The sequence below is a fragment of the Desmodus rotundus genome, chromosome 3 (assembly GCF_022682495.2).
Source record: "Desmodus rotundus isolate HL8 chromosome 3, HLdesRot8A.1, whole genome shotgun sequence".
Lineage (NCBI taxonomy): Eukaryota > Metazoa > Chordata > Mammalia > Chiroptera > Phyllostomidae > Desmodus > Desmodus rotundus.
In genome coordinates this window covers 9,097,048-9,111,215 of record NC_071389.1, presented here as the reverse complement: position 1 = coordinate 9,111,215, position 14,168 = coordinate 9,097,048, and the positions used below count along the sequence as shown (strand labels likewise).

Genomic DNA, 14,168 nt, shown 5'->3' with positions numbered 1-14,168 from the left:
CCCATGTCCCCCTGCCACGAAGGGGCATGAGAAAGAGCGGGAGACCAGGCACCCAGGCCGGCAATGCCCACGTGACCACTCGCAAGCCTAGGAGCTTGCTCAGAGCCAGCATAGGAGCTGCGATGAGGGACAAACTCCAGCTCTGGGGAATGGCTTTATTTTTCTCAGCAGCCCGTGGTTGGGAGTCAGCCTTGAAGGGGGTCTGTGCCTGCCCTTGGTGATGGCACACACCAATCTCTTCACTGGTGAAGTTGACGATGACGCGTTGAATGCCCACTGTGCACTGTCTCGCATGCTGAGCTCTGTCCACAGTGGGATTTGTCCTTCAAAGCACGTGGTACTTGTCCCAACTAAGATGTGACTTGGTGAATATGGGGTTCTTCTCGGTGTTAGGTTACAGCTGCCTGCTTCACTGAGGAGTCAAGCTGGGCTGGAGGGGTGGGGCGGGTTGTGATGGGGAAGGGGAGGCAGGCTGTCTGCCCAACCTCCTTCACCAGGGCAGCTGAGGTGCCAGTTTCATCTTGCCAGGCTGGCTCACTTTGGGGCAGGCGGGTTTGTCACGTTAGAAATTGCTTTCTTCAGCTAAAAGAGAGAGGGAGGTTTTGGAGGAAGGATGTAGAGAAGGTTGAGAATATTGCCCCAGTCTTGCCTGACTCGCCTGAGGGTTGATTCTGGGGTGACTGTTAGAGCCAGCGCCTCCCCATGGCACTGGGGGGATCCCTGAGGCCCAGAGACTGGCAGCACTGGCCACTGGCCACAAGGTAGGGGTAGCCAGGCCCAGTGACCACTTGGGGCCAGGAAGTAGAGCCCATCAGAATCCCAGGAGGCCCCTCCAAATTTGGATGCGAGGATAAGGGTTCCCTCTCCCTCCCCAGCCTGCTCCAGCGTGGCTCCTAAACTTTGCTCTGCCCGCGGGACCCTGGTACCTCCACCCAAGACACGCTGCCCACAGCTCTGCCACGGGACGTCACAAAGAGGAACTGAAGGTTCAGCAGCTCGAAGAGGTTGTGTGCCTGGAGGAGGGGTTGTTAGGGAGTGCTGGAGGACAGGTAGCACCCACACCACCCCTCTGGCTTCAATTTATTCCTAACCTGAAGGCATTGAGCAGGATCGAAGGAGCAGTACCCACGCCCCCCAACCCCCCAGCCAGGAAGGGGTAGGTGGGTGGCACACCATGGCAGGTGCAAGACTGGGACCTGGGCCGGCAATGTCCAGTGTGACCACGAGGGGTCGCCAGAGTCCACACAAGGGACCAGTGGGAAAACCTTGTTCCCACCAGGTCCACAGAGGGGTTGGGACCACCTCCAGATCCCCAACCTGCTTCCACCCTTCCATGACTCCATGTTCCGGTCTCTGTGCTTGTGTGGGGGAGGGGAGGTGGTATCAGCATTCAGAGTGATTAATAATTTTCTGAAGATCACACAGGGAGAATGAGATGGATCTAAAATTGAAATTCACGTGTGCCTCGATGCAAAGACATCATTTTGCCCACTGCCTCTTCCCTAGAGGCTTCTACTTTGGAAGCTCTCTCACCTCCCTAGTCTGCGCATCATCCCAAGAACTCTGGGAGTGGGGTTTGGAGGGGGCAGGAGCTTCCCTGCCCATTCTGCCTACAAGGAAGCGGTTTCAGGAGGCACAGAGGGCCGCACTGCATGCAGGCAGCTGGGGCCAAAGCTTCCCTCTCGGGCTCTTGCCCTCTACCATAGGGTCCCTGCCTGCCCTATGTGCGAATTTCCCCCATTACCTGGTGCAGGGACGTCTCTGGGGACAGCTGCAAGGTCACTGGCTCCACGGGGCAACCCGTGGCCAAGATGTCCTGGAGACACCGCTGGGGACAGAGGAAGGGTTATGGGGACCTGGGCCAGCCTTGCCCTCCCTCAGGCTGCGTCTCTCAAACCTCCACTCCCACACACCCTGCAGACTCCTCATCCCCCCCAACACCCCACATGAGCACCCACTTGGTGTCCTGGAGCCCAGGAAAGTGGCTCAGCCTGGAGAACCTGCACCAAGGTGGCCCTTTGCACGGTGCCCAGCAGGATCTGAGACTCTGGACGGGAGGAGAGGGGACGGAGAGAGCTGCATTAGGAAGAAGGAATCTGCACTCCCTGGGCACCTGCCATGTGCCAATAACTGTGCCAGGCATCCTTATGTCTCTCAGGAACCCACAGCAAGCTGCATGTGGGTCAGGAGCTATGATCACCCACTTTATAGATGAGGAAACTGAGGCTCAGAGGCGTGGAGAGGTTGACAGTTACTCAGCTTTTGACATGGAGGTGTGGTGGCCAAAGGCTGCCGGAGGCCATGCAGGGCCCCTGCTCACCCTGAGGCTCCCCATGTGGCAGGCCTCGCTGGCAAGCGCAGGTTTGGGTCACTCCCCACTGAAAGAGGCACATCTGGTGGCTCAGCCCAGAGTAGGTACAAGCCTGGGAGCCCACCATGCTCTGAGGTCCTACTGTGTGTCAAGGGCTTGACAAGTCTCACTCCAAAGTGTACAGGCACTCGGTTTGGAGGCGACAGCCTGTTATTTTTGTTTCCTATCCAGTAAAATAAAACCTTTACAACTAGACCTAAGTGTGCTTTCCCTTTAAAAACGAACAGATTAAAGCTATTTCTTGAATGAGCGGCCAGGCCCCACAGCCCAGGCCGGCAGGTTGAAAACATTTTGCTCCCCGTGGCTCTCAGAGCAGAGCAGACTTTGTCTTGGAGGCCCCTTCTGTCTTTGTTCCAGGAGACGAAGGCTCCCGGAGGGGTCCTCCTTCTGCAACTACATTCAGATGGGATATTTGGCACCTTCTGGGGGGTGATGTTAAGGGCATCCCAGTCTGGGTGGGGAGGAGGGCTCGGCATTCGGGATGAGAACCTCTGACAGCTCCGTACTGTATCCATCCCTATTTTCCAGGTGACAAAACCGCAGTTTGCAGAGTGGTCTGTCCCTGGCTCTGCTGCTTGTAAGTGGCTTTATGACTCTGAGGGTTGTCATGGGGGTGGTTAGAACTCACGTGGCCGTGCAGGTTGCTCACTGCACAGGTACCTGCCCAAGTGACAAGTGGGGACCAAAATCCAGCTGTGCTGTGCTTGCCAGGTGCACACCATGTCTCACTTACACAACAGGGACATAAAGGTTGGCAGTGTGCTTTGGGGGGGCGTGGCTGTCTCCCCCAGCTTATCCTTCCATTCATACTGTACTTGCCCCACTGGAGAGGAATGGTCTAGCTAGAGCCTCTCCCAAGATTCAGCTTCTGTGTCTTTGAACAAAGAGCTGCCATTCATTTTTCTTTAAAAAGCTCTTTTTCTCATGGCACTGGGGGTGGTGGAGGGGACTCCGCTGGGGAACACCTGCAGGGGAGACTGAGGAAAGAGCCCTGCTGAGGAAGACCCTGGTCACGCCCCCAGCATCCTCTGCCTCTCCCGAGGCACACCAGGCCTGGCTTCCAGAATTCCAAGATCTGTCCATGGAGAGCTTTGCAAGCCCCTTCTCATTTCTCTTTTAAACATGTCAGCCACCCCAAAGCAGGGTGGCAACAGTCCCCATTTTGACAATGAGGAGGAAACAGGCTCAGAGTGGTGAAGTGACTTCTCCAAAGTCACACAGCTGCAGAGCTGGGGTTCAGACTTAGGTCAGCCTCGCAGGTCCAAAGCCCGGCTTACTTTTTCCTGGGCCTGACCCTACCAAGAGGAAGGTAGAGGGAATGCCTCTCCCCATTTGTCCCCTGCCCCCCCGCCCCTCCCCCTTCCTGCTGAGTACCTGTGCTTTCCACCAGGGGGTACTCAGCCAAGTCTGTGGAGGTCACGACCTTGACCACCTCCTCCAGTGGGGTGTCCTTGGCCAGCATGGTGATGCCACAGTTCATGAAGTGCTCCACAATGACACGGTGAGAGCTGGTGGCAGAGGGGCGCTCCAGTCAGGTCCTGGAGTGGGGGCATGGGGCGGGGCCCCTGAAGGCAGTTTTGCTGGTTCTTGAGTGCGGGCAGGGACTGAGAAGTTCCCAGAATGAGCAACTCCTAGAGCCTCAAGGTAGAGAGGAACCTGGGGACCAGCTCACTGAAGGCCTGGCTCTGAATTCTCAGTGCCCTGGAGCCCTAGCTTCCCCCCAGAGCAGCTTTGGTCTGTTTTATTTAGAAGTCTTCCCTGGAGACTGTCACTTGAAGAAAAGTTTGAGGACAAAAAGAAAAAAGAAAGCTTTAAAGTTTGAAAAACACCCCCATTTTACAGATGGGGAAACTGAGGTCCAGAGCAAGGTGGCAGCTTGCATGTCTTTGGATGTGGGCCCAGGACTCGGGACTCTTAGAGCCTCTCGGTCCTGCCTCTCAGGGGACAGAGGCTGCTCTGGCCCCATCTGGCCGAGTGAGGACCTCGAAGCCTATTTCCATTCTAGTACCACCTCCAGCAGAGCAGTCATGGGGAGCGGGCAGGGGGCCTCCCAGATTTGGTGCTGACTCTGTGTGGCCTAGAGCAAGACATGGCAGCTCTCTGAGCCCCAGTGTCCAACAAATGGGTGATATCTGTCCTGTTGTGAAGACAGACTGATGACCAGTAAGACCTGGAGGCCCAGGAGGCCAAGGACCTGCCCAAGGTCACACAGGCAGCTGGAAGGGTGGAGGCAAGAGAGCAGATATGTGTCGGCCCTTCCGACACCACCCATGTCCAAGGTCAGCTGCAGCGAGCTTTTGGGGGAGCTCCAGCCCCAGCCCACTGGGACACCGTCACCCTGTCAGCCAGCCTGAGGCAGGCTCCACGCACCTGATTTTTCGGCACCGGATCCATGGAAGATACGGCAGCTTCTTGACGATGATGGTGCCGTCATAGAAGGAGGGCTGGCAGCTCTGGGCAATGGCGTTGGCCGCCAGCACCGCCATCAGCACGGGCAACGCGTGCACGATCTGGCCAGTCATCTCAAAGGCCAGCAGCGCCGTGGAGACGGTGTGGGTCACGGCCCCTGAGAAGGCCGCAGCCCCTGCGGGGGACAGAGCAGGGCAGGGTGGCTCCACCCAGGGCCCAACTTCAGGCAGAGGGCGAGGCTGGTGTGGCTATGGCCATGGGTGGGGTGGGGATTGTCCAGAGGCCACACTCTGGCCACTGCCGGAGGGCCCCGGTGCCCAGGCTCAGTGAGGGAAAGAGCAGTAAGGGAGGGGATCAGGGATCAGGGGCAAGACGGGCTGGAGAGAGTAATGGGGACTCAGGGAAGGGTGGGGCGCTCACTGGGGGCTTGGTGACCACCCCATGCCCTGCAGAACCACTGGCTGATTCTCCAGGTGCAGCCCACCCAGTGGAACCCTGGCCCACTTACCTGCCAGGGCATACCCCCCTGGCATGATGGGGTTGGTGACCCCTCCGGCCACAATGCCCTCAGGGAAGGCAAGAGACAGGGCCTCCCCTATGAGGCGCCCAGTTGCGGCTCCTGGCCAGAGACTCAGGGTGAGCCAGGCTGACCGGCCCCCGCAGCCCTCCATCCTTGGGGACCAACCTCAGTACCACCCTGGGAGGGGAAAGCAGACCAGGAGCCATGGCCCTAGCCCACTCACCCTGAACCTCTAGGCCCTCAGGACCCCAGACTCACCGAAGATGAATATGGGCATAAAGTAGCCAGCAGGAATGGGGATCGTGGTGGCCAGAATCAGCATCCAGAACTGTGGGTGGGGGGACCCAGAGGGGCAGAGGCTAGAGGCAAATGGGCAAGAGTAGGCCTGGGAGGGGCTGGGGGGGCAGGGGATGTCGCAGGGAGAAAGAGGGCGCCCATGCACATTGCTGGTGTCTGGTCTCAGAGAAGACGCTGACCAGCAGAAGAAACCTCACCCTGCCATAGTGCCTACTGTGTGCCAGGGGCTCTCCTTTCTTCCCTCTCAACCTTGCCTTTGAGGTAGGTGTAGTAACTATTCCATTTTCAAGGCCAAAGTGAGCAGGCCCAGACCGCAGAGTGGGCAGGGTCAGGTCAGGGAGTCGGGGTGGAAGGCCCAGCTGCAGTGCTATGTGCTGTGGGAGGCACCCCCACCCCACCCGTGGCTGGTCTCAGCTCTGGGCACACCTCTGGGGCCCAGGGGTTCCCACCTTCATAACCAGGAAGAAGGCAAGGGTCCCAAAGATGGTGAACCGTGGGTGGTACCATTCGAACCACAGGTTCTGGGGGTCGGGCTCCGCAGGCCAGGGTGGGGACGAGTTCCGGGTCATCAGTGCCCACGAGTTGTTGTCAAACAGTGTGTCCAGGTGCTCCTTCATGGACAGCTGGGGCAGGGGCGGGTTGGAACGCTGCCCAAGGGAGCCGGGTGGTGGTCCCTGCCACCCCTCACTGCCTGGCCCAGTCTCCCACCCTCTCTGCTGCTTCCCATCAGGGTGGGGGCACTTGGGAGCCACTTGGAACCTCCCAGATGCACAGGCCTCCCCTTCTAGGTATTGTAGAGTTGAGAGGTAACAGAACTAAGTGGGCAGTAAAATGGGGCTCCCCACTCCCACTGACCCAGCTCAGGAGCTCTTACCCGGGAGGCCATGAAGCGGCCCACACCTGGCGGGTAGGTGATGGAGGCGAGAACCAGGGCAGCCAGGGCAGAGTACAGAGGCTTGCTGTGGGGCAGGGAGGGGATGGGAAGCTCCAGGGCTGGCCTTGTCCTTGGCCCCCACCCCATGGCCCCACCACCCTGGGGGCTGACCCTGAGGCAGGAGCAGGAGGAGGAGGGACTGAAGCAGGGATGTGGGCCAGGCCCTCTCCAGGGAAGGAAAGGTGTGGGGTCAGTCTGCAGGCCCCTGTGGAACAAGGGGCGGGGCTGACAGGAGAGGCTGGGGCCAGGGTACTGCAGGTCAAGGACAGAGGAGGGCTGACTTTGATGTGCCTGATGCCAGGGGACAGACAAGGTGTGGGGAGAAGAGGGGGCTCAATGAGAGTCTTGGGGCTCATGGGGGGGTTCAGTGAGGAAGTGATGGCTCAGGGGGGCAGGCTTCTGTGGAGGGGCTGTGGGGGTGGGAGAGGGTGTTATGAGGAAACGGGGGTCTGAAAGTGGGGTGTGGGAAAGAGAGGTTTGGGGGCTCATTAGGAAGATGGGCATATAGTCAGGGGTTGGCTTTTCTATATGAAGGAGTTGTGGGCTCAGGAGGCTGAGAGTCCCGGGGTGTCCCCCTGAGAGGCCCCAGTGCCTGCCCCGAGCCCACCTGGTGGCCAGCAGTCTGGAGGTGACTGGGTTGGTCTTGACAAAGCCCAGGAACGTTCGCTGACAGAAGAGGTAAGCACAGCTCAGGATGCCGCAGATGGCCCTGCGGGGAGGGGAGGTGAGTCCAGAGCCCCTCCCAGAGCTAGGGCAGCAGTTCAGGACCAGCGGGGCGATGGTGGGGGGAGGCCCCATGCTGGGCTCCAGGGGCCCGAGGCACCCACTCACCCCAGTGCCACGAAAAAAAAGATCTCTGGCAGGTCGAAGGGGATGTCCACCCGGAAGCTTGTCTTGAAGAGGGAGGTGATGGTCTCTGGGCAGGGAGGGGCGAACATCACACTCCCACCCCGCCTCCACCCCTGCCCCAGTCCCTGCTCCCTGCTGCTTTGTCCCTTCTATCCTCAGGGTCTCTCACCCTTCATGCCAATACAGACCAGCTTCCTCCCCAGTCCCTAGGAGGAGGTGGGGGGGGCATGGGAGAGGAAGACAAGGGGAGAGGAGGAGGGAGGAGAGGGAGAGGGAGAAGAGGCTGGGGCGTGGGGAGGTGTCAGGTGGGCCAGGGGGCACTCACCCTGCTCGCTGTTGAAGACCGCCAGGAGGCGGAACATGAAGGCCCCGCAGGTCGCTGCAAAGAAGCCTCTCCAGTAATCCCAGACGGAGAAGTGGGAAGACATGACCTCGATGCTGAACAGGACGCCTGGGGGCAACGCTGACCTTAGGCAGATCCCCACCCTCTCTTTGTCCTGAGCTCAAGTGAGGGGAGGGCAGGTGCCCCGCTGCTCAGGGCCAAGACTAAAATTAGTGCCTATCCCTGAGCCAGGCCCCTCAGCTGGGCAGAGGAGTGAGCTGGTCGGTTGGGCCCTTCCAGGGGATGGGAGGGGTGTGGGGGAGCCCCAGGGTAGGGGTAGGGGAGCCTCACCACTGAAGGGTGCTGCGAAGACTGTGGCCACGCCCACCGCTGCCGCTGCCACCAGCATTTCATTTTGCTTGCTCTTGTTCTGGGACGATCCAGAGTCCTGGGCTCAGAGTGGGCCCCTTCCCTCCCCTCCCTCTCATTTCTCCAAGGGGGCCCTCCCTGAGCCACTCACCTCAGGCTCCCCAGTGGTCTTGGTGCGCACGCGGCCCAGGTAGGCAGCCATCATCACACACAGGTGCACAAAGGGGCCCTGCCAGGGGAGGCGTGGGCACAGGGCAGCTCACCACCTGACCTCTGAGGGGGCCAGGCCCTTGCCTCTCCCCCTTAGGGTCAGGGCTGGGGGCAGAGGAAACCTCGTCCAGAGATAGCATGGCTGCCCCACCACTCCCACCTCTCCCGTCTCCCCAGCCCTTTGTCACACTCTGGGGCCCCAGCCTCCCTCCTCTCCAGGACTGAGTCCCAGAGGGCAGGCATTGGCCGAGGCCCATCTGACCCACCTTCAGTGGGGTGATGGGGAAAAAGCAGAAGGGGCGGGAGATCAGGGCAGACTGGGCAGGGGTGCCCTTACGCCTGCTCGTACCACTTTGCCCAGGAAGATGGTGCTGCCACCGGCCAGGGTGCAGGTGAGGCCCACCACCTTGGCCCCGAAGTTCTTGATATCCAGGTAGTCCTCCAAGATCACACCAGACAAGATGGTCTTCAGCTCTGGGATTCCAGAACCTTGGCAGGAGGAGGGACAGTCTCGGGATGAAACTCTTAACACCCGACCCTGCAAAGGGTGTTTCATGCCACCCTCCTGCCAGGTCCTTTTAAACCCTAGGAATTTGGATTCATAAACTCATTTTTCAGATGAGGAAGTGGAGGGTCAGAAAGGGGGCGTGAGTTGTCCGTGTCCTTCCAGCTGGGCCTGGCAGATGGCTATGGCAGGATCGGGGAACCCAGGGCAGGCCACCCGGACACACCCCTAGAATTCCCATCCGCTGGAGGCCTAGAGCTGGAGGCAGAGGTGATAGGCTGGGATAGCTGTGCCCTCCATGGGCCCCTCCCTGGGGATGTCCTTGGCATTGGCCCTGCAGGGGAACCTGCCACCAGTTCTCCCCATCACCACCCAGGAAAGCTCTCAGAAAGGGATCAGAGCCATGGGCAACCCAAGAGTCGAGATCTAGCCTTCTCTCTGTGTGACCATGGGCGACCCAAGAGTCGAGATCTAACCTTCTCTCTGTGTGACCTTGGGCAAGTGACACGCCTCCTCTGAGCCTGGCTGTGAAATGGGGTGCTGCTCCCTGCCTCCACCCATCGGGAAAGGTCTCAGCCAGCAGGAAGTGCAATGCGGGGCACACAAGCAAATGGGGTGGTGACTGGGCTCACCTCCTGAGAAGGGCGTGATGCTCTGGGAGAAGCCCGAGGAGAAGGAGACCAAGGCAATGGGGTACACGGCCCAGGAGAGATACCGGAGCAGATGGCCCTCTCCAATCTCCCGGTACAGCCACTTGTGTGCTGGGGACAGCCAGGAGTCAAGGACCGCCCCCGGGCCCTGCCCACCTCCTGACCAGGAAACACAGGCTTGGGGTGGGGAGGCCCAGGCCATCCAGGGGGTGGCAGACCCCAAGAGGAGGCAGGAGCAAGACCCTGGGTCCCTACCCAGTTTTGCCACTTCCTAGCTGAGATTTTTGGTCCCGCAACCCACCCTCTCAGAGCCTCTGTTTCCCTGTCCGTCAAACGCGCTAGCGATGACCTCCCTCACCGGGCTGTTGTGAGAAATGACAGAGTGTGAAGCGCCTTGGACCGTGTCTGCTGCAGAGCAGGTCCTCGTGATGGCCCCTGAGCAAGTCTTCCAGAGAAGGTGTGTTATCCCCTTCCTGCCCCACGCCTCTCTTCTGGGGAGACCTCGGAGTGGAGGCAGCCCGCCTGGGCTTACAGTCTGGGCAGGTACCCTCCCCCAGGGCCACTGAGTTGAGAGCAGGAGGAAGGGAGGAGAAGGAGCAGAGAGGCAGGAAGAGGGGAACACGGAGCTCAGATGAGGACTCGGGAAAATTAAGGTCTTGCTTGCTTATTGGGCAGATGAGGAGATTGAGGACCAGAGACGGGCAGGAGCCTACCCAGGGTCACACAGCAAGTCAAGAGCAAAGCCAGGACCAGATCCAGGTCCCTCCTCAATCCCCGCTGCACCTGGTGGCCCATCTGGCATCCCTAAAAGCACACTCAGAAGCCCTGGGTCCGGAGCAGGTGTGCGTGCCAGGGAAGGCTTACCTCGCACCACACGTCCCACGGTGAAGCTCATGGTGTAGCTGATGAGGGCCATGAGCACCCCGAGGGTCGTCAGGAAGTACCAGTCCTCACCCACACGGAACAGCTTCTGCTTCAGCCATTCCAAGCCACCTGGCACAGGGGCATGGGATCACAGCCTGGAGCCAGTGGGTCATGGACCTCACCTTCCCTGGGGGCCTGCTCATGCCACAGGCAGGGAGGGCAGGGGCAGTGTGGGGCTGGGGCTGGGGCAGGTGATCCAGTCCGGGGCAGCCTGGAGGCGGCTCTGCCTCACACGAGGGGCAGAGCAGGATTTGTGGCAATGAAGGTGGCAGACATCATAGGGGGTCTTTGGCAGGTCTGCCCTCCCCCCACCCCTGCTCCATGCTGGGATACTTATGGAAGAACGACCAGGGGGCAGGGGTGTGGAGGGAGTGCTGGGAGCGGCAGCCCTCTCTGGTACCGCCATAGCTTAGAGAGCACAAGGTCTAGCAAGACTCCTGCGTTGTCCCAGCACCTGCAGGGCTGGGGTCGAGCCAGAGAGCCCCCTCTGCGCCCCTAGTAAGGCCCCTGGCACAGTGATCAGGCCTCAGAGCTGCATTCCCGAAAAGCAGAGGGCAGGCGTTTAGCACATCTGACCCATAGACAGATGGACAGACAGAGCCCCTCCTTCTGGCAAGCGATGTCCAGAGCAGACGGAAGGGGGAGGGCAGCTCTCGGGCTTTCGGGTGGGTGAGGAGGTGCAGCCTGCGTAGGGGGTGATGTCCTGAGGGGTCTTCAATGTGGACGGGAAGGGGACCTAGGTCTCACCTCGGATGCCTCGACGGACGCGGGGACATGGGCCCCATAGCTCCTGAAGGGTCACGGGGTCGCCTGAGGAGCCCTCACGCAGCCCCACCAGCTCCTCCATCTGGTCCCTGATGCAGCCGGCGGGCGGACGGGCCCTTGGCGAGCTGCTCCCTCGCCCTTAAGTGTAAGGGCCCCTGGGCCTTCCAGTATCGCTGCTTCCCAGATCCAAAAGAAGGTGGCCTTTTCCTGCCGGAAGTACTCAGGAAGTGCAAAGTTCTCAGGAGGAACTTAAGTCCGGTGTGCCCTTGGGGGTCACCGAGGGTGTGTGTGTGTGTGTGTGTGTGTGTGTGTGTGTGGTGTGTGTGTGTGTGTGATGTGTGGAGTGGGGGTGGGGTTCCTAGCTGTGCCCTCCGTGTCCAGGAGCAGATGGGTCAAAGCAGGTCCCCAGGCCCCAGAGCCCCCTTCTCCCCCCCGTCCAGTGGCCCCCACTCCTCCCCTCCCTGGACGCTAGTCTGCCTCCCCTCCTTGGAACCGTCTCCTTGCCCAGCGAAGCTCCTCTCTCACTTCGGGCCCCCACAGGCTGCTCCGACTGCTTGGGCCCATCCCCGAGCCCCCTCAGGGGCAGAGGGGCCCCAGAGGCAGGAAAGCCCCAGGCCCATAAGGAAAGCCCTGTGAGGGTAGAAATGAGGCGCTGGCCCCCATCCCCCGCCCTCCTGCCCCTGCCCTGCTTGACCTGGCCCTGGCAAATTCCATCCAAGTCCACCCCCAGCTCTGCACCCAGCGGCCCCTCACCTGTGTCTGTCCGCCCTGCTGCGGCCCCAGATGGCCCTCCTCTAACAGAGAGTCCTTTGCCTGCAGCGCAGGTGTACCTGCACAGGTGCGTGTTCCACCAATCAACCTCCTGCTCCCCCTTCCTCCCCCCACCCCGCCCTGCCGGGGTTTACTGTGGCCATTAGGAATGTCCTTGACAAACCAACCAGAACTGCCCAGGCCACTGAGCTGTGCCCCAGGGCAGCCAACAGGGGCCAGGAGCAGTGGTTCTGCCACTCCCCAGAGCCACGAAGCCCTCTCTGCATGCTTGGGGACCTGGGGCTTTGGTGGGGACCTCATACACACAGCAGAACCATGAGGGGTCATCTGGGGGGCTGAGGGTCAGGACCCTGGACTCTCAGAGCTGGGCATGGAAGGGGTTTGAAAAAGCAGAGAAGGGAGAGGGGAGGGAGCCAACAAAGCAGGGGAAGGGCTGGAGCGAAGGTGAGGGCACTGCCATTGCGACCCCCTTACTGGGTATCAGTGCCACCCCCCATTGGTGAGTGCTCATGGGGCCCAACGAGAGGACATGTTATCCCGATTTAAGGAAGTGGAGTCTCAAAGAGGTGAGGCTCCTTGTCCCAGGTGTCAGAGGCCCAGGGGAGGGGCAGAGTGGGGACTCCCACCCAGGATTCCTGACTCCAAAGCCTGCACAGTGCTTCCCGGTCCATCCAGGAGGCAGACAAGCTGGAGCAGGGGTAGTGAGTCCCGGTGGCCAGGCCCTGGGGAGGGACTTCGACTTGACCCTGTGTCCAGCCCCCCAGTCTCAGGAAACTGCCCCTCAAACCACAGTGCTTCTGTGTAGATGCCCAGGCTTTGTCGCATCCCAAGCAGAGGGTAGCAGCAGTGGAGGGGGAGCAGGCTTGAAGCCAGAGCAGCTCTGCCACCCCCAGCCGGTCCTTCACCACAATACGGGGAGCCTGGGAGCTATGGGGACAGGGGCCTATCTCTGCCCCCTTCCCCCCAGTCCCCCCCACCCCGGGCCTGGAACAGGGCCTGGCACATAGTAGGTGTTCAATAAATATCTGCTGACTAGTGAGTGGGTTCCAAACACTAGCTGTGGGCTGGTTGTGTGGGGAGCTGATGAAAACAGATTCCTGGTTCCTTCCCAAGACCCCAAATTAGAATCTTGGGGTGCAGGATATGACTCTGTGTTTGTTAAAAGTTCCCTCAGGTGATTGGGATGACCTGGCAAGTTTGGGATTCAAGGCACTGGATCATCTCGGAAGCTTTTTCTATCCCTGTGATCTGAAGGGAGAGGCATGCCCAGTGACAGGAGACTGGCCTCGGTGACCTTTCAGGGTCCCTCCTGATCGCTGAAGCCAGTGGATGCAGTGCGTGTGTGGGCGACTCCCAGGGATGGGGGAAGGAGGGGAGGAACGGTGGGCAGGGGTGGGGAACGAGATCTGACGCCCAGCGGCGGTGACTCAGGCCCTCAGCACCGTGACAGTGTGTCTGCATTTAGCCACTGGCTCCTGTTTCCCCCCACCCCTTCCCCCACCCTCTTCCCATCTCGCCTCAGTGCTGGTAACTTCCTGGCAGCCCCCTCGGCCAGGATGGGTGACATGGGCCAGGCAGGCCTCCCCATTGGAGTAGCAGACCCCACTTTCTCCAGTCACTGCTTCGGCCCCACTTTGGGGACCACCAGCACCAGTAGTTACCCCTATAGAGGGAGCCCCCAAGAATGAAGTTCTGTGGGAGCCAGAGAAAAGAGAAAGGGTCTCCATCTTCAGGAGCTCCCAATCGAACCCCTGCCCTGGGGGAACTGACTGACAGACGAGAACAGCAAAGAAGTCACAGACACAGGAAGACCAGGTCACCCTGCCAGGGGCGGGGTGGGCAGAGTCAGGCGGTACTGTGGGGAGGGGCCCCCTGTGTGGGTGCAGCAATCAGAGAGGCCTCCCTGGGGGAGGAAGGCAGGATTTGCAGAGGAGGGCAGAGGCCCCACACTGCAGCCTGGGCAGCAGGGAAGGGCTCACCCTCCTCCCAGAATGGCCTTTCCCTGGCTTCGCCCCCGGCCCCACCTGAGGTCAGTCCTGGCTCTGCTGAGCATGGAAGAGCAGAGGGGGGCTTCTCAGGGTCTTCTGGGCCAGCCCATCTCCATACACACACGTTCAGGTCGCCCAGCCTCCTGGAGGGAGGACTTTGCATCAGATATGCCTGGGTTCCAATCCCAGCTCTGCCGCATGCCCAGTGCCAGCCCGCCCCCGCTGGAGGCTTTGTTTCCCCGTCTGTGAGGTGGGAATGACACCTCCTTCCACAGAGGGCGAGG

The 14,168-nt window shown here is 60.5% G+C and overlaps 1 protein-coding gene across 1 annotated transcript; it reads right to left on the bottom strand.

The window, feature by feature from the left end:
* Positions 1-149: 149 nt before the first annotated feature.
* CLCNKA (chloride voltage-gated channel Ka) lies at positions 150-11,988 on the bottom strand. Its single transcript, XM_053920996.2, has 20 exons — positions 11,879-11,988; positions 11,108-11,332; positions 10,301-10,429; positions 9,419-9,547; positions 8,631-8,770; positions 8,223-8,300; positions 8,054-8,132; positions 7,706-7,831; positions 7,363-7,447; positions 7,139-7,240; positions 6,472-6,556; positions 6,047-6,220; positions 5,559-5,628; positions 5,289-5,399; positions 4,742-4,955; positions 3,746-3,879; positions 1,959-2,047; positions 1,745-1,828; positions 927-1,013; positions 150-582 (listed from the first exon to the last, which is right to left on the bottom strand). The coding sequence occupies exons 2-20, from the start codon at positions 11,205-11,207 to the stop codon at positions 535-537; spliced, it is 2,064 nt and encodes a 687-aa protein (XP_053776971.1). The 5' UTR covers positions 11,208-11,332; positions 11,879-11,988; the 3' UTR covers positions 150-534.
* Between the last annotated feature and the right edge of the window lie 2,180 nt (positions 11,989-14,168).

Bases quoted from the DNA above. Each gene is read 5' to 3' on its own strand.
- CLCNKA (XM_053920996.2), bottom strand. From the start codon at position 11,207: ATGGAGGAGCTGGTGGGGCTGCGTGAGGGCTCCTCAGGCGACCCCGTG. The intron at 5,400-5,558 runs GTGAGTCTGGGG...GTCTCTGGCCAG, and splicing joins TATGCCCATATTCATCTTCG to GAGCCGCAACTGGGCGCCTC. The intron at 1,014-1,744 runs GTAATGGGGGAA...CCCCTCCTCCAG, and splicing joins CAGAGACGTCCCTGCACCAG to GCACACAACCTCTTCGAGCT.